General features: G+C 40.5%; 1 protein-coding gene across 3 annotated transcripts in view; it reads right to left on the bottom strand.

Annotated features, from left to right (window-relative positions):
* Window positions 1-15396, bottom strand: part of kcnab1a (potassium voltage-gated channel subfamily A regulatory beta subunit 1a) — a 115337-nt gene extending 99941 nt beyond the window's left edge. For 2 of the 3 annotated variants that reach the window (XM_044203877.1, XM_044203879.1), the window contains exon 1: window positions 6499-7353. In XM_044203877.1, coding sequence (XP_044059812.1) covers window positions 6499-6779 — 281 coding nt within the window. In that variant the 5' untranslated portion in view covers window positions 6780-7353. Of the gene's footprint in view, window positions 1-6498; window positions 7354-14907 lie in introns of those variants that run through there. The other variant, XM_044203878.1, reaches the window with a different exon arrangement.
* Between the last annotated feature and the right edge of the window lie 4943 nt (window positions 15397-20339).

Genomic DNA, 20339 nt, shown 5'->3' with positions numbered 1-20339 from the left:
TCTGAGCAGAGCAGACGATGATGTCTCGGTCTAGGGCTGCGATATCATTTTTCACCACACAGACTGACTGACATGTACTGGCTGTTACAATCCAGAGGGGCGCTGTTTCACCAATGTGAAGAAACTCAATGAACACTGCGGAAGAGACTGCACAAGACACTGTTGAATCTTTTTAATTAACAGTGATAGATAGTTTAGTAGAGAAAACGTCACTGCATTTTAATGGAAGAACCAAAGGGTACATGATAGTTGTCACAATAGTCTGTTGCTTTAACAGTGTGTAACTTAATTGAACACACTGAACTATAAAACCTCTGGTTAAAGGGATTTTCCCATATTTTAATTACAAAATGAGGTGCTCTCTGTCTCTCTTTCTCTCTGTACAAAGTCATTTATTACATGACTAGTTCTAAGCCAAAAGTGTCACAGGATCTTGGTCGGTTGAATACCTTGTGTGTAGTTTAATACACCCTCACATGGCTTTAACTGTAGCCTAACAGCTTTAAAGCATTCATAATAAAAAAGGCTCTAAACCAGGTACTTATACTGCTATATTTAAATACAGGTAGAAATTAGCCACAAAAGAGATTTACATAAAAAAAACATTAAATTCTTTTTAGAAATGTGTTCTCAAATATGTTCTACAAGACAACACTTTGAATTAGTCTAGTTTGAATTTGTCTAAAAGGCACAGCTAACTGAGTAAATCAATACTTTAGTGTCTTTGAGCAATTTAGTCACAGTGATGCAAGCACTTGATGGCAGAAACTAATGGGTATGCAATAAAACAAACACACACACACACACACACACTTGGTTCACCAGTTGAAACTGCAATGTAATGAATTTCCTACCAATAAAATAGACATTGTGAAAAAATGGCATGTTTTTAGTGCTATATATAGCCTACAATTGGACACTTGCCTCCACACACACAAGCGCAAAACACACACACGTTTTTGTGACCGCCTGACCAATTAAGTATTTAGTGAGGATACCAGCTCCTATGTTAAATATTCACTTGTTTTCCAAGATGAATAAAGGATGAGCAATTGACGCATTTATCTGCATGCAAAGTATATGTCTGTGTCTGATTGCGTGTGTGTGTGTGTGTGTGTGTGTGTGTGTGCAGTGTGCACATGCGTGGTCTTTGAATCACTGGTTGAGTGCACAATTTCGCTCACTGCTTCTCAAGTGTCAATTGGTTACAAACTACAGCTTCATTAGGCTCTGACTAAGAATTCAGACTGACACACATACACACACACACACACACACACACACACACACAGATAAACACATCACAATATAAAGTGAGACAAATCCGTCCCAATCTTCATGTACTTGAGCATGAACACAACTTTCTTTATTTAGGTAGTGTTACTGTATATAGCATTATCTAATTTCTTATATTAATTTAAAAAAAGATCTCTTCTATGTGTATTGTAGCTTTGTTCCTTTCTCTCCACTCACTCCCCACGAGTTCTTCACTCTTGCTGTTTCTGTCTGTTTGGCAACATAATAATAATAAGTAAAGCCTGCACGGCTTCTCCTTACATAGGCAGATGCCAGAGTCTAAACACTTTTAGTGAACACGAGGCTCCAGTCCAGAGAGGACAGGCTTGTGACTGGCTGTGGTCAATAAACATTCACTGCTGCTCTCTATTATTTGGGGTTCAAAGACAGCACTGTTATATTTGTTCTGATTTTCTTTTCCTGCCTTAAAGCAATGTGGAGCTCAGAAACAAAGTTTGGAGGATAGGTTTGAAATCACTATCACTCAACCAGTCAGATGGTGAGTCTATCGCAAACAACAGTACATTTTAGCTGGGAACTCCTGAACAATGGAAAAGTTTTAATGTAAAACTGCTCAATGCAAAATAAGATTCACCACCAGAACAAACAATAATTGTTTGCAAAAGGGTTCCAAAGAGCACATGTGGTGGTACTCTGTTGCCTAATAATCTTTAAATTTTATAGATTTTCACCAAAAAGGAGTAGATCAATTTAAACAGATTTATCATTTTTGTTACCATCTATGAAAATGTGTTCTGCTGCAAGAGGACATGTTTCACTGCAGTTTGTAATAAATATAGTCTTCTTGTGGCGAGAACAGCTCAGAACATGTATCTGGTGATAGAAAGTGAAGATGCCAAAGTATTTGCCTTTACCTTAATGATAATTCAAAGCCGTGTAACTATAGACAGTCAATTTTAGAATCCAATTTTCAGTTTTTCATTATTGAGCTTTTACATGTAATTTTCACATTTTTTTAAACCAGAGATTGAAGGTAAAAGACAATGAATGATGTAAAAACAGAAAAATAAGAAGATAGTAGAGAACAAGTGAGTGACAGAGGAGCAGAGAAACAACTGTGGGGACACTGTAACTCTGTTACATTCACACCACGGTCTATCAGCAGGCAGAGCTCATTTAATCAGATGGACTGACAAACATCCAGACTGTCTGCACACACACACACACACTGGTACACCCATGTGCACATGGCATATGCTTCATAATGTGACCTTCTGCCCCCCTGGAGGTCTGAATGCCCCCTCACTGTCACTCCCTTACCCAGCATTCCCTGCTCTGTTTCCAATAATATCATGGGCTTTTGATTAATCTATTTCCCCACTAGGCTGATTGAATTGATGTCTGCTTTAATTCAGTGTGTGACCAAAAATCAGCAGAGTGCATTTGTACATTCTGTAACTACTTTGGCATTTAGGTTAAAAGGGGATGTACTAGATTTATGCTTTTGTTTTGTTTTTTACAGGTAAGGCTGATTGAACACAATAGTTATTTTTCAGCTTAATATTCATTTAGTTACCCAAATGAAAACATGGAAACTTTCTTCCTGTACTGAAGCAGCTAGTACCTGCTCAAACGAAACACCAAAAAACATCATTATTTCACCAAAGCACTATAATATCACAAAAAGTACAGAAACTGTGAACAAGGAAGTTTTGCTGCATTGCAGTGGCTTAATGCAGCATTTTACAAATGTGAAAAGAGCAATAAAAACTTGCAGGAGCACTGCGTAGCTTATTCCATGTAATTTCCTGCATACTGTGCAGAGTTGATTTCTGGCACAAATAAAGTGTTTCAACCAAAGCAGGAAGAAGACTTCCTCACATTGAAGTGATTCGAAAATGGCTGATGGTGGAGGCGTTGCATAACAACAAACTGTAACAGCTGTACCCTCTTTAATACAGTGCAAGAAGACTAGACTGAGAACCCAAATAAAGAAAAGAAGGAGAATAACAGAGCCGAGGGAAGCACCAGAGTGAACCTGTGCCTGATGTTTATTCAGCCATGAGGCGTTCAGGACCGACATGTGCACTGGCTTATCAAGTCTTTCTGGAACAAAGTAGCTGATGTCTGCTTTTCTAACATGGTTCACTAACATTGACACATAGCGACAATATCTGGCCCTGACTAGACAGACATTAGCCCCAAGGAAATGTTGAATGCATATGTTCTGAATTTGAACACAGTTAGACGTCACCGCAGCCTACATGGTCAGGATGCCCATTAACGATACAATGAACATGCACACATAAGAAGCTGCAGTTGCTGTCTCACAAGCACACACACAGATGCTCCTTCACAACTGAAAACACACACCCACACCCCAAACACAGACACACACACATGAATAATAAACTGCAGGGCACGCTGTGAAGCTGAGGCTCATCTCTGCTCATAGTTTGTCTCTTCTTCCTCTTCCCATCTGTGCACTTTGTATAATTTTGAATAAATCAAAGGTTTGCTAAAAAAGAAACCATGTGTGCAACCACATTTTTGTTGGTCTTCACACTGGATAGGAAATTTTGAGATATATCTAAGGCTATACCAGTGTTACAACTGAGTTTTAGGGTAGAATTGCGGTTAGGTGTTACCTGTAGAAATGATGCCCATGGTTACAAAAATTGGGTGTGAATTTGAATACATTTTAGGGATTGAAGTTCAAGGTTAGGATTGTAGTTAGGACAGAGGTTCTGGACCTGGGGGTCAGCACCCCAGTGGGATCGCAGGATGATTAACAAGATAGGAAAGCAAACATCTTCACAATCAGGATAATTTCACTAACTTTTCTCCAGTGTTTTATTTATTTATTGTTGTGAAATACTGTATAGTTTTACCTTCTTTAGACCCCTATAAAGTATTCAAAAGGAGAACAAATAATCACTCTTTGGTGGAGCTGCTCCAACAGACATTTCTTTTTTTACTGGGTTAGGAAATGTTTTCAGAGACTTTGTCATGTCACAACTCACCTCTCTCTACAGAACCAGAAGGACTTTGAAGAAAAACTTGTTGGAAGGTCACTGAGGGCATCTTTTCCTTTGGGGTGTTCATATGTTAATAAAAGCATTTCATATTAATATTTTGTAGCCAACTCTTTTTGTGTGGATAACATCATGGCTGGTTTAAGTTGTTTTATAGTTACAGCTAGAGAAAATGATTTACATTTCAGGAGTTCTGGGCTAGAGAAATAATATCTCCCCAAACTAAAATCATTTTTTCCCCCTGTTAGTGTGAGTGTGTCTGTGTGGAATGAGTGCCCAGCACAGGTCTTGACCACTGATACACACTGACCTGGAAAAGGAAGTGGGCAGCCAGCTGTTTTATTCGGTTACCATGGCAATGAACATAAACTTTCAAACGCATACACACATAGGCCCATGTACACACATATGCCAAAGTCCCAAGGCAAATGCTAACAGCACATGGCCATATGAGCTCCCATAGCCAGGTTGAACCAACAGGGATACAGACTGCCCCCCTCTTTACCGACACAACAGCAGAATAAGTTTAGGTCATGTTATTATTACACTGATTGTAATATAGTCAGATATGTTTGCAGAATATAGCCACAGAATCAGTGATGAGAGAGCCTGAGGAATGAACGGGCTGTTCAATTGACCAAAATACAGTTCATGGAAATGTTAAGCCTCTCCAAATATAAAACACACATGCACACCTCATTTCTAAACAAGACTGTGGAGCGTAGTTTGAATATTGTATGACTCTCCACTTCATATGGTAAAATGAAAAATGAAATTGCTTGGTTTTAACAAGTATATTTCCCTTATTTTATCAATCGGTGAGGCAACGTTCACGGATAAATAAAGGTTTAATGATTAATCACAAACTACAACCAACAACAGAAAATTAAATGCTTTATTCAAGACCGTTCTTCTCCTTTCTTCTCCACTGGAAACAACGACACAATGAAAGGCAAAGCCGCTACATGCTGCTTTATAGCCTGAGGACTGAGCAGTGATCCACAATGTGCCAATCACACTCACTCAAACCTCTCACCAACACGATGCTTCAGCTCAGATGACAAGAAGAAAAACAACTAACACATGACAGCAGTGGGTCTCCACCAGTGTCTAAGGATCACTCTGTCATGAAGTGGATTATCTTCAAAACAAAAACCATTTAACATGTAACATGAACCATTTGGAGGATGATTTAATCCATATTTTCTATATGGTGCTGTACATGTATACATTCTTATTATGCATGGCCCTGGTGCATTAACTTCTATTACTGACACATCACATGTTCTGAAACATGTGCAGTTTAAAATGCTTTGGTTGTGCAGCTTTAACTGTGAAGCAAACATGAACACAGAAATGAGCAACTCCACACATAATAGCATAAGCATTAGTATATCCACAATACAAATCTGAGTAAATATCAAAGGAAAAAAACTGTCCAACATAATGTAGGCAGGTAAGGAGCATTAGTTACCTTAATCAGAGTTACTGTATTAGATAAATAAGCACTCATACAACACACTCACATAAAAATATATGCCTTCATAGATTGATCAGTCAGCTGGTGGGTTTCATGTTGAGATCAGTAGTCCCCATGATGCAGTGGACATTGCATATAACAAGGGTGACCTTAAAATTGCTGGAAACAAAGATGGAGTGTGTGGGCTTAATGGGTGAATGTGCTGGTTTTCTAGTCTTGACTTTCCACACCTCAGATCTCCATAGTGTCTTATTGTTCCAGATGTGCAAACTTTTTTTCTTTTTTATCTCCAATGAAACACAAATAATGTGAACATAACAACCAGTCAACAAACATCATACAAACAAATCATTTTCAAAGAAACAGTGGCCATATAACTACAAGCCTCACAACCAACCACCATCCAACTAACCAGAGCAACAAATCCTTCACCCATAACATGTAGAAAGTCAAGTCTGGTGTCAAAGACAGCTGACGATAACTAATACGAATATCAACGAGGCAGAGGAATCCAAAGTTAACACACACATAAAAATGTGAACAACTCAGCGAATCTCAAGTCAGCAGTGGGCATCCATCCCTCTTAGCACTAATGCTGGTGAGGTTGCCATGGCAACAAATTAGCCTGTAGATGTGAGCCTTGCAGTACTAAGGAGTACTCCTATAAAAGTCTGCAGGAAAGTCCTACAAACATACACACACACACACACACACAAGTGAGGTTACCTGTAGAGCATGCCTGTCTGGCTCTTGACTGTATCATGCAGCGACAATGTGTGGAAGTTGAGAAACTCCTCCAGCTGTTTGAGCTCCACCACACTGTTGGGTTTGTTTGCCGTCCACAACATCAGAGGAGCGTAGTGTCGCGGCCCCGCAGATGTGTGCCTGACGAGCCTCCCCTGGCCCGGGCCTTGGGCCTGGACCCCACCCTGACCTCCTCCCTGACCTCTGGTGCTCTTCTGCTTCGGGTTGGGGATCTCTGGGCACGTTGCTTTGTACAGGTACATCTTCCTGCTGTCTTCTTCACTTTATCCTCTCTTTCAGTCTCTCCCGTCTTCTGTGAGTCTGTCCCACAAACATGTACGCTAATAAGTAATAGTAATCCAGGTAGGCCCCTCGCCCACGAAGCGCTACATGGAGCAGAGGACTCTGTGTGTGAGTGTGTGATTAAAGCTCAAAGGAAAGTGAAGTATTCCTCTGGATAAAGCTCCACATAAAGCATATTCCACATAACGCCGGAAAATCCAACTTGGAAAAAAACGTAGAAACGTTGAAGAGAGAAGAACAGGATTCAAGAGTCCAATCTGTCTGCAGGCTGCACGTCCACACAGGAAAAACTGGCTTTTTAATTTACATGTTCTCCTCCATGTGGGCTGTGCCACATATGTTCTCTGTACACATACACACATATGCAGATAGAAATCGAGAGACCTACACACACATATGCCACTTTGTCTCCCCCTCTCTCTCCTCTGCTCTCTCTCTCACACAACACACACACTCATGCTGTCACTTTGCCCCCTGCTCAGCCAGTCTACTTTATAAGCTCAGTTTGGTTTTGCTCCCTATTAAATGGCATGGGAATCTGGGACATTTTTTCCCGCCCTCCCTCCCCTTCTCTCTCTTTCTTTCTTTCTCTCACTGTCTGTCTCTCTCTCTCTCTCTTTCCTTTTACCATTTTTCTCTCCAACTTCCTCTTATCCTCTCTCCCACTCTCATTTTCCCCATCATCCCTCCTTTGTCTCTCGGTATTCCCTCTGTCACAAGCCCCTTCACTTACTCCTGATTTCCTTTCTTGTCTCTCTTCCAGCATTTACATCTCCCGCCTTTTCTTCCACCCATCAGTCTTTTTTACACATTACACTGTGTATGTGTGCATAATTTATGTTACTTTGCTCACTTTCCCCATCCCCAACTCCCCATTTAATATTTCCTTTTAATCTATTTCATCTCTTTTACCCTCCCTTTCTCCTCTGTCTCTCTCTAAACAAAGTGTACTCTGGAGTTTTGCCCATAACAAACACCTAAAATAAACACACACACTCACACACACACACATGCACACAGCCAACAGCGTGTTATGCACAATTTCGCACAGTCTGAGGGCAGTGTTTTCATAATGAAGTGAACCACAAAATAAAATGGGGAAGCCTCTTTCTCTGGTCTGTTTTTCTCTCTCTCTCTCTCTCTCTCTCTCTCTCTCTCTCTCTCTCTCTCTCTCTCTCTCTCTCTCACACACACACACACACATACACACACACACACACACACAGTCATGTTTCCATCACTTCAGAGGACATTACATTGACTTACATTCATTCCCTGGAGACTTACCCTAACCATTACCGCTACTTGCCTAACCCTAACCCTTACCCTAACCTTAAAACAAGTCTTCACCCTGAAATTATATGATTTACATTATGGGGACTTGCATTTTGTCCCCATAAGAAAGGCGAGTCCCCACAATGTGACTGTGTAAACATATTTATGTCCCCACAACATGAGTAATACATGTCCACACAGACACACACACTTACATACACATCTCTCACCTCTGGCCTCCTCTTGGGAGTGTTCACATGACATCACGTCTGGTCCTCCAGTGGATTGTGGGAATCATGAGGAATACCATTCTCCCATATCAGGAAATTTGAGTTTTGACACACACAAACACACACATAAACACACAGCTGTTGAACTTGGAATTGTATTCTTCCATTCATCTCTGGTATTCAGCAAATGATTTTGGCAATTGCTACTTGGCCAAAATACCCAAATGTAGATGGGTCCAAAATACACATGCACACACAAACAAAGCCCATACTGAGCAGTAATGACACATGGAAACACACATGCAACATTAATTCACTTAATTATGTCTGTAACCAGTTGTGAATGTGCTGTTGATGTTCTTTATCGTAATATAAATCCATCCTTTAAGTTTAACTTTTGTTTGTCAGGATCAAGTGTCTTTCTTCTCTCCTGCAGGTATCAGGTACCGACTGCTTGACTGTCCTTTGTTTCTTAAACTTTGGGTCCAAACCCAAAACTGTGGATAGACCTGATTCTGGTGAGTCCCAGTCTTACAAGAGTGCTACTGCATGGGTTTTTCTTTTATTGATTTTGTTTTGTTTTACATTTTGATAAATCCTGGAATAAGGTTTTATTCTTTATTCTTCTATTAAGTCTTTTTCTTTTCAAAATTTAAAAAAATTAAAATAAAAAAAAAAATGTCTTGCAACAGCCGAATGTACTCAAGACAACCACAATATTTATTTTTTCAAAACTTTGCTAGAGGGACATGTACAATATTCATTTTTCCAGAGCTGACCACTACCAGACTCCCATACAAGGTTGACTGTATTTCTGTACCTGAAAGAATATGAAAATGTGGCAGAAACTAATTGCATTAATGCAAAAATGGTCGTGCACATGCACACACCCCCAAACACACAGAATTAGGGAGGGAGGATGGCAGAGGGGCAGCTGTGTCCGTTGTCCGGCAAGATGGGTGGAAAAACTGATCCTGCCTGGCAGCAGGAATGTCAGCTGAGCTTATGCAACGCCCGAGTGTGTTTACGGTGTATTTATAGACACTAGAAGCATACACATGAAGCCTACACATTTAGTGCATACACAGTAAACTTTAATAGCAGCCCAACAAAGAATGAATGTTCTGTCCTGCAATAAAATTCACTATTCATTTTACTGTTGTGTCACTTTTCTCTCTCTCACTCTGATTTTTTGTCTGTGTTTTTTTTTCTCCTGTATTTTGGTCTCTGGTGATTAGAACAGTCACATTCTCCTTTGAGCCGCTCAGCATGTGGGCAGGTGAGTCACTGACAAGAATACCAAAAACAGAGTGAGAGGATAGAGGGAGGAGGGAGGAGGAGAGAGCAGGGAGAGAACAGTTTGAGGAGTCCAGTAGGGGGTTATGGCAGTGAGTATGGGAACCCTGCCTTATGAGAAACAAAAAGTGCAACTTGGACAACAGGACAACGTCGCTGTTTATCTTCTGTTTTTTATTAACATCTGCCCATCTACACTTTTCTCACTTCCTCTCCCCTTCGCTGTTAGAATTTCACCTATTTTTCATTCTGAACTTCATGTTCCCAGAGACTAATTAGCCATCTTTTTCTGTCTCTTTCATTTTGCCCCCCACCCCACCACCCCACCCCCACACACACTCCTTCCAGTGAGTGAATCCCTATACAGTGATTGCATATGTCTGATAATTATCCATTGTGCACAGCATGATAGAAACAGAACACGTAGAGCAGCACAACACTGTATATCTTTTTTGTGGATGAATTTTAGAAAAGATTAGACCACTGAAGTTCATGTCCACATTGTACCCTCTCACTAGTGATCCGCAGTGTATAGAAACAATATTTCCGTGTTGTTAACTTGAATGAGGAAGGTCTTTCTATGCCATCTGACTCTATGGCAGCAATAATTATGCCAGTGATCAGTCTCCAGCCCTCAGGGACTGTCCTGCTCCTATTTAACGCCAGTGTGTTGGCCTACATTCTCTACTAAATCCCATTGTTATTATCATTGAAAATCTAAACCAGCTTAATGCTGAAGGGTGAGAGCAAAGTGAGGATGATAACATTTTATTACATTGACTGTACAAAAAATATGGATAATACACCAAGTGCAAGGTTCCTTTTTTATCTTATTGTTCTTTTAATCATCCAAAAGGTTTTAAAAGATGAACCAAGAAGAGAAAACACTATTCAGCCACATTTTGTGGTTTGGATACATCAGAAAGAGTGCTAATATTTAGCTTAAAATTCTAATATTTAATCTATTGAGGGATGGGTACCTTTAGCATGCTAAAAGTGGTGGCTGTTGTGTGAATCAAACCACTAATCTTGGCAGCATCCCCATGCTTCATCCATCAAGCTCTGCTGGAACATGTGTTTTTGTTCTCCATGCAACAGTATCATGTTGCCACACCTTTGTCTCTGGTGCCAAGGGTGTGAGGACATATAAAACCAATACCTGGTTAGAGAGAGGCAGTGTGGCTGTCATCGTTTCAGCCAATCAAGTTTCCTTACTTGCTTACAGTTGTAGGGGGAAAACGCTTTGAATATTGCCATAAAGTGATGATTTACCAATCATCTTCCTGATGATACCAGATCTTCCTGTGTCTTGAAATGAAAGACATGAAGGTCCAATACAGAAGATTAGATTTGTTAGTGGAGACACATCTACAAATACAAGCAGGCATTCTAGCTTTGTTGGCAACTTTCAGAGTTGATTGTAGCATGAAGGTATCATTAAGGCATCTCTGTCTATCACAGTCAACAACAGAGCTGCTCGCTAAAGGGATGACACATCTTGTTACTGTCTGGGTGCCAAGTCAGTAGCAGTCATCTGAGAATGACAGTATACCAACAGAGTAACATAAAACTAAATAATGTACTGTACTGTAAAATAAAGTAGGTACTGTAAACAGTGTGATCCCAAGACAGCACAAACATAGTAGGCTATATGTGCACATGATGTAATACAACCAGCACCATCTAAAGGTTATTTACAAGGTGATTTGTGGTATTATTTGCCAGTGACAGAAAATTCAACACAGTTACCTTGGTGTAGTAAGGCAGAATACATTAATTAGATTTTCAATACCTGCATAATGACAATTAAGAGAAGGAATAGTTTGAATACTCTGTCTCTATCAAAAACACATTAGCATTAGATTCATTTGTAGCAGGAAAAAAAACATTTTAGGGGGAGAAACGGCTATTTATAGCTCAGTTATAAAAGCCCAGGATTTCTGTGGTTATATTCTGCCCCAGTTATTATGCAGAATCACTGGAGAGCTAAAAATCGAAGCAGTTGTTTTGATTTAAATGAGAGAGAGAGATATCCAGCCATCGCATGCTGTTTGGCATCCACGTCAGAGGCTCAGAGAGGAGAGCTGATTGGCAAGAATGGGAATTTTGGAGGGGTTCATCCCATGCTCACGCCTTTTTTAGGTCAGAGTCAATCGTTAGTCGTTCTTTCAAGTAGAAGACTGACTCCCCATTAGAATAATGGAGTTCCAGTGACAGACACTAATGATCAGTATTGATTCTCCAGAGGGAGTGAATTGTAAAATGTGCTTTTTTGTCTATGATTGAGTATGTGTGTGTATGTGTGAAGGTCGTGCTAATCTTAAAATGATTCACACAGTGTAGTCCGTTTTATTGGTGGTCCATCACTTTGGAAACACACCTATTAAACACACTCACACATACACACGCTCTTCACACTCTACATGCACCTGTCAATCTGTCAGTCAAGCCACGAGAGGCTTTCATCGTATCTTTATGAGCCTGTAAATAAAGAGCATGTGAAGTGTGCAGCCACAAACATGTCACCAAGCCAACTCTCAAATAACATTAGAAGCCACATCTGAAATAACAACCTACGTAGTATTTGACGTGTGTTTTGATTTGACATGAGAGACCACTTGGTAAGTCAAATTTTATTTTTGACCTGATAATGGGGAGATTAGGGGAGATGTGTAGGATACAAAGGGGAGGACACAGGTTTAAGAAGGATTTTGTGGCACTAACACTCTGACTGAATATAAGTATACAGTCCAGCAGGATGAGTGCATTAGCTCTTAAAAGGTGCTTGAGAGGTAAGGAGCGAGTGAAACAATGCTGACGTTGAAATCTCAGTCTGATAGCACTATACTGATCGACAAAACAAAACAAAACACCGTATTTTAATGTATGCATCACCTCACTGCTCAAACTATGTTCATGATGGGTCTTATTTTCAGAATTGTGGCCTTTTTGACTATGGCTCATGCTAACTTTGCACTGTCCACCTCCATTGTAGAGATCTGAGAAATGCAATTCTGGCGAAATGACATATATCACGGAAAGCAGTGAGATCTTCCTGAAGCTTTCCAAATAAACTTAAATGTTACATACTGTAAATCATATCAGACACTTGTCTTTGAGTCCAAACAAAAGTAACCACAGGAATTAGCCCCTGGATTAGCTATTGTAGCTAAATGCATAGGAATTTACTTACTGGGCAACCAGCCAGCTAACCAAACCAGCTGATTAGTCGGCCAGTTGGTTGGTCATCTAGAAACCAATTAGTTATTCCTGTAAATTCGTTTATGTTAAATATGGTTGAGGTTTGCTATGGCAACCAAAACCACCTGTGAAAGGTCAGGAAAAGGTTGCAATAATGGTGGAATATTTCAAATTTCAACATTGTCTGTATAAGAGAGGATATATATTACATTACTTTTCATATACGCACTGAATATTGAGGCTGTATTGTACGCTTTACTGCACGTAATCATAGGAGACTATGAGAGAGATTATTAAACAATGATGACAATACACATGATAGCACAAGCCAGGCACATTTGTAAGAAGCTAATGTAACACCTGTACCTAATGTAACCTGATGAGTTACAATTGATAAAACATTTTATTTAAGATACATAATAAGAGTCAAGAGTCATTTTTAAAGATAACCATTAAATGTCCAAGAGAACATTATCTTGGACATTTACATTGAATTCTGTCACGTCTGATACAAACAAGGCCAAAAAAAGAGATCACACGCACAATGTAGCCGCCAGAAGTCGTACTTGAAGCTACATGAAACACATGTGACAAAAATATCTTGCAGCTTCTGTCACTTCACAGCTGAGCTGTGCATACAGTATGATTCTGTAACCTTCTGCCAATTAATTTTCTCTGAATAGTGAACAAACAAATTTGGATTATAGAAATCCTTTTGAATTACAAAATCTTCTGCTTTGTTGCTCTACGAAATAAATGGATCCATAAATATTTGGAAGACCTCAACATTTTGTCGCCACACTGGGCCCTTGGTTCTTAATCATCCTCATCACTTGTCTCAGCTCTGCTTTGTTTTTCTAAATTAGAGAGCTAACAGAGGCTGGAAACCAGGAAACCAGCAGGGAGGCTGGAGAATAAAGACAGAGGGAAGAAGAGAGGAGAGGAGATAAGAGGAAAGGAGAAAGGCTGGACTACAGACCGATTAATGTGAAGCTTTATGGTTGAATGATTGGAACGGGACACAGACGGATTAGGCATTTAGCAGCAAGAAAGGAGAGGAGAGCGACGAGAGGGAAGACATGGCGAGGGGTGGTAACCCAATGCTGAAAATATCCATGTGTGAGAGGAGACAGAGAAAGGGAGAGATGGGAAAACAAGATCACCACCACTTGCTGCACTAATATTCTAACTTCCAAAAGTGGAAATTGCCATGTACAACAAAGCCTGGAAACCAACACCATTGGTGCTTTCTGTCTGTCAGTCACACAGACAAGAATCAAAGCACTCCCTCCAGCCTCCATATGTTTTGTCACCATGGTGTTAGAAGATGTCAACACAGTCTAATGCGGCAAGACAGATGCTGGCTATTAGCATTACGGCCAGATCAGGTGACATAACTCTAAGCCGGGGGTCGTTATGACCAGCATGACTCCTGTGACACACAATGCTCACAAATGAAACGATAGGACAGGAGGGGAACCACTTGTCATCAGATAGCGCTGATGATTCAGCCCAAAAATACTTGAATAATCTATCAGCATGTATGCACACACCATCTGTATTTAGTGTATGTTGCACACACATGCACACCAATTTACTGATCGTAGTGTTAATGATGTGTAGAGAAGCAAAAAGCCTTTTATACTTCTGTGTGTGTGTGTTTGTGTGTCTATGAACCGTTGTACGAGGATACGTTGACTTGCTACACTACACAGGACTGAAACACGTTTTTTACCTACAGAGTGAGGACATTTTTGGAAAGTGAGGACATTTTCCTCACAACTTCAAAGGGCTGTTTGAAGGTTAAGACTTGGTTTTAAGGGGCTAGGGAATGCATTATTATACGTCAATGACGGTCCTCACAAAGATAGAAGTACAAGGTTGTGTGTGTAGGAGTGGGTAAGCACTTCTGAGATGAATTTGTCCATGGAGCCAAATGATTTTGTGAATCAACAAGCAGCTCTGTACAATACATTAGGCCTTCAATCTGTTTGCACTGTGTCAAGTGTGGCTGCATGGGCGCTATTTAAGCTCTCTCTCTCACACACACACATCCATACTCACACACTCTCAAGGCTTAACTGACCTGTAGGGCATGCCAGTTTTATGTGCGACTGTGTCCTCTTTGCCCAGTCCAAACATTTTCAGGTACCAGCTGGTCTCCATCTCTCTGATCAGCGCAGCCCTATGTCTGTGCAGCGCCCCCTGCTTCCCGCATGAGGAACCTCGCTTGGGATCCTGGGAGTTGCTGCGGTGGGCTCTCGTCCCGCTGAGAGAGGCCACCGATTGTTTGCGGTGCATGTGGTGTGGCTGGTGTCCACCGCCGGGCCCCCCGATGCCCCCTCCGCTGCTCCGGGCAGCTAGCATGGCCTCAGAGGGTGCCCCCTCCCTGGACTGATCACTCCGGCTTCAGAGAGTGATGCATGTCTAAGGAAAGCTTGTTTTGACCCTTGTCTTTCTACTTTTTGGCCATCTTCTGCACTTCTCAAACTCTTGCTTCTTGAATTTTGTTTTCAAGTCTGTTTCCTATCTGTTTATTCTGAGTTCTACTTCTACTCTTTATGTCAGTCTTTCTCTCTCTCTCTCTCTCTCTCTCTCTCTCTCTCTCTCTCTCTCTCTCTCTCTCTCTCTGTGTGTGTGTGTGTGTGTTTGTCTGTCTGTCTATGCAGTGTGCTCTCTGGTCTCTTATAGCCTCATCCAGCCTGAAACAGGATCCTGGTTTCCTTGTCTCGTCATCGCCTGCCCTGGCCTAAAAGGAGGGAGCCAAGCATGCCAGGGTGTCGAAAATGGGTACACACTCGCACACAATAACACACACGCACACACACCCTGCAGACACGATAGGTGTTCACAAATACGTCCAAGTGCTAAAACAAGATATAAGAAATTATATAAATATACACACAAACTGCATACAGGTGAGCACAGAATGCACAAACTATAAAGTTAAGTGCAGGTAGTAAAGTGAAAATAAAAAATAGGAAAATGGATGTAGGCAATAAACACAGGGAAAATTGTTTGACGCAGGGCTATTAACAATTATTAACACACACCACATGTACACTGGCACCCACAGATTGTTTCTTTTTATCTTCAGGGTTGGTACCAGTGACAATCCTATATTTACACTCCTCCTGGACTATTTCAGAGTATCAATGTCTTAACGCCATTCCTTATGTCATAAGACTCCAGGCTGGTGCGGGAGAAACACAAATTTACACCTTTGCCAGGCAACACAATGTGGAAACACAGATATCTGGCTGCAACAGATGTCAAAATATGTGCGTAAGACACGCACTGTGTTAAACATGTAGTATTTCAGACTTCCAACTTTGCCAAAACAACACAATCAAAGTATGTAAAAAGTATTAACATAAAAAAGTGATAGCACAACACTGCAGCCTAGCTTGAATGTATATATACATGTAAATTCACATATAGAAACTTTGTGTGAGGTTTGGTGTTTCACTATGTTTCCACTTGGGTGTGTATGTTCTGCTGGAAGTTCAAACTTACACACAAACACCAGAGAGCCTTTATGGATTCCCTCCTGGCAACTTTCAAGCAGACTTTTTGGAAACCCTTTCTGACCGCAGATTTGCACAGCCGAATAAACGAATAAACGTTATTTTTTGCCTGAATGCACCAGAGAGAGTAACACCAAACAGCAAAACAGCACTGTGCAAAGGGAAGTATATTAACTGAAGGTGAGTGGAAGGACCCAGGACACGCACACATTCAATCATCATTTGTGTGGTGGAGAGGGACTGCATGCTGATGAGATGCTAATTCATGTCAGGTACTGCAGGAGAGCAGGGGGTTGATGTGGCCCCTTACCACCTGATTCATCACAAGTTTAGTCAAATACACAGAGAAGTTCCAAGTCAGTCTGTTATAAGGAAAAATGGAGGGTGGGCAAAGAAGGAAGGAGAGAGCCAGAGAGGGAACTTGGACCCAGCGTGGAGTTCATTTATTATAAAGCTGGCTAAGTAAAGTGCTGGCTCACTTGTCCAAACCAAAGAAAGAGGCCGAGCTCTGTTGGAGGCGAAACAGCTTTAATTTTAATCTTGGCCTTCATTAAAATGCTTGAACAACTGTTTGAATTTAATGTGAGCAGATCAAATAAAGGTTACACATTTGTTATGTTTAACTGCAAAGATGACTGAAATGTCAGATGTAGAATTTCTTGAAGTTCACTAAATTCACTCACTGAAGAAAGAAACGCCCCCTTAGTTACTGTTGCTACTGTTTCTGTTTTAAGTCAGCTTAATGCAAGCTACAGTGATGATACTGGCAGATTTATCACTCAAAATGTTCATATATGTTTAGAAAAATAGATCCTTGATTTCAGACAGAGGTAGACAAAAGCAGTGGCAAGCCTTTGCCAGCTGAAACGACACTAGCAGATTTAATCAGCCACAATCTGTTGAAAACAATGTCTCCTGCTAAATTTTTATTTCCAGCTGACTCGCTTCAAGGCAGGAATCTTGTAAAAGGGGTCTTGTACATGCATTTGATGGCTACATACATTGCATTGTGCTTAAAGAATGAGTCTAAAGCTGTATGTCCCAGGCAAAACAACCATCATGTATCATCACCAGCAGATGATACAAACACAAGACATAGAAATAAAGAAGCAAGGTTCTTGTATTGTGGTACAGAGCTATAATATAAGTGTGATAAGGAAAAATGGAAGATTCATTCAAACATAACACTCATCCATACTTGCTTGTATTTTGAAACCATAACACTATGTTTTTAACATGTTTTTACATTACATGGCTTCCAGAAAGAGGACTAATTAGTGGGTTTCTCTAACGTAACTATATCTACCTGTTGGCTAGGGTTGCCGGAGTGTAAACTTCCCCAAATCCAATAAAGAGCAGGACAGAGCTGCTAACGTTAGCTAAAACTCTGATCCATGACCGGCTTCCACACAGTGGGGAAATACTATGAAGTGGATGTGCCAGTCATTAACAGCTTTTTATGTAACATGTAACCCCAACTAATGTGTTAGTTTGAGCTAGACGTGTGTGTACTCGTCCATTAAATGGCTCCTTGTGGTCAAGCTGTGTGGTCTGAGGATCCTCCTGATATCGAAGCAGACACCCAGAGATGGGTGTCCTCAGAGGTCAAGTGAATCGATCAGCGATGGAGTGTCAGCCCTGAATTATTCAGCCAGGTAATGAGACCCTGATAGCTCACTGGACGTGTCTGAGGGGCCTGGGGGGTGGGGGGAAGTTGGGGTCAGTGCTGACTGAACAGTGTGAAGGGATGGAGGACAGACTTCTGTTTCTGTCTGCGGTCAGCAGCTAATTTGCTGGAGTCCTGCAGTTTGCTGCAGGGCCGTGCAGTGACCTTTAAGACCATGTCACTCAAAGCTACCACTTGGGGGATATTATAATAAATACCTTGAAATATTAGAAATATATCACCTGACAGAGATTTTGCCATACCATCTAGTAGCTGTCCCTTCAATATCTCTGGTTCTATTAGGCAGTGCAGGCAATAATGCAATAATGTGGGACTGCTTTTGGGATTTCAGCATCCATGTGGTGAAGTACCTTGAATTGTGAGGTATTTAATTCAAAAAATAAATATATCACCTGACAGAGATTTTGCCATACCATCTAGTAGCTGTCCCTTCAATATCTCTGGTTCTATTAGGCAGTGCAGGCAATAATGCAATAATGTGGGACTGCTTTTGGGATTTTAGCATCCATGTGGTGAAGTACCTTGAATTGTGAGGTATTTAATTCAAAAAATAAATATATCACCTGACAGAGATTTTGCCATACCATCTAGTAGCTGTCCCTTCAATATCTCTGGTTCTATTAGACAGTGCAGGCAATAATGCAATAATGTGGGACTGCTTTTGGGATTTTAGCATCCATGTGGTGAAGTACCTTGAATTGTGAGGTATTTAATTCAAAGAACAGAAAAGACATCCCCATCTTATTATTTTATCTACAGTATAAATGTTTTCTTAATTGAGTTTCCAGAAAAAGTACAACATTAAAATACACCAATATCATGATATGAAATTACATATGTGGTGATAGATACCATGATTTTACCCATATTGCCCATCCTTACACAGGAGTATTACATTTGGTTCAAATAAGTAACATTATTATCATTATTAGTGGAAGTAGTAGTATATTATGTGTTAGTTTGACAGAGTCTTGCATGCCTCGGAGCTTGAACACTTTCCACTGTTATGTGTTACTGTCCCACTAGGTTATATGCAGTGTACTGACTGTAGGTGTCTTTGGGTAAAACAGCATATGGCACATTTGACATGGCACACACAGGCCTGCAGACAGCACCTCGACTGGTTGTCTCTCAAGGTCGCTGCCCGAGGAGATTCGTCACACAAAGTGAATCCAATCTGACTTCTCTGTAATGTCGTCGTCAGTAAGAGAGAAATTCTAGCATGGACAAAACAGTCATTCAAGACAGTCATTCAAGTCCTTTATCCCGAACCCCTACTGAGACGCAAACTGATACAGTGTACAATGCAAACACACACTCCACACAGGCCTGCATGGTACACCTGACTCTTTCTCTTAATATGTTAGATACGATTCGATCAGTCTAATTATCGCTGGCAGTTTGCTTGGTGTGGTGACAGCCTTTGTCTTTATCAGTGATGCAGCTATTATCACTACACTCAAGTAAAGTTGTACACAGCAGAGGTGGGTGTACCTATTAAGCATAAATTTCACAGGTGTTAAGTAGATGCTGCCTTTTAGCTTTAAAGTTTACAGCATCCATTTACTTAATTATAGCAATGAGACCTTTTTTAGAGGCTACTGACGGACAAGTAAGACTGCACAGATGTAAATTGGTGCTAATGTGTGAGAGTTTTAACACACAACCTCTTAACTTCAAGGTCCCCACTAGGCAAAGGTCTGAATGAGTGTCTGTGTGTCTGATAACTTTAACATTTATTAATTTAATTTCTATATACTTTCAGGCATATGAATGCGCTCTATCACAGGTGAGAACAACTTTTCCACATATCAGCAACATACAGACACACACAATCAAATATTCCATCACACAGTAAAATAGGAAACTCCCCGCCTCTATAAACCTGTCTGTGCTATCAATAGTAAAGCATGATAAATCCCTACACAGGCATTTTTTTATCCGTCCTTATCGTGCACAGCCAATATACTGTTTTTTATTACAAAACCCTACATCTTTTATATATATGGATGTACAACATATTTCAGCATATTCTACTCCTGCATAAATTCTTGCAGCTGAGTTAAATGATTTCAACCTTAAATCTTCCATGAATAATGCATATTTTTTTCACATGCTCATATCTGGATAATGGCGAGAGTACGGTTAATTCTTCATGGGCCGAGTTTGCTTACCTTTTAAGAGCATGCATACATAGTATTATCATGAAAACTGAATCTTTTTGAACCATGAATTAAAGTCATTCTACAAATCTTTCCTGTTCATTTGTATGTTTTTTCTTTACCTTAAAACCATCAACTGTGG

The sequence above is a fragment of the Siniperca chuatsi genome, linkage group LG7, assembly GCF_020085105.1.
Source record: "Siniperca chuatsi isolate FFG_IHB_CAS linkage group LG7, ASM2008510v1, whole genome shotgun sequence".
Taxonomy (NCBI): Eukaryota; Metazoa; Chordata; class Actinopteri; order Centrarchiformes; family Sinipercidae; genus Siniperca; species Siniperca chuatsi.
This window is presented reverse-complemented; position numbering and strand designations above follow the sequence as displayed.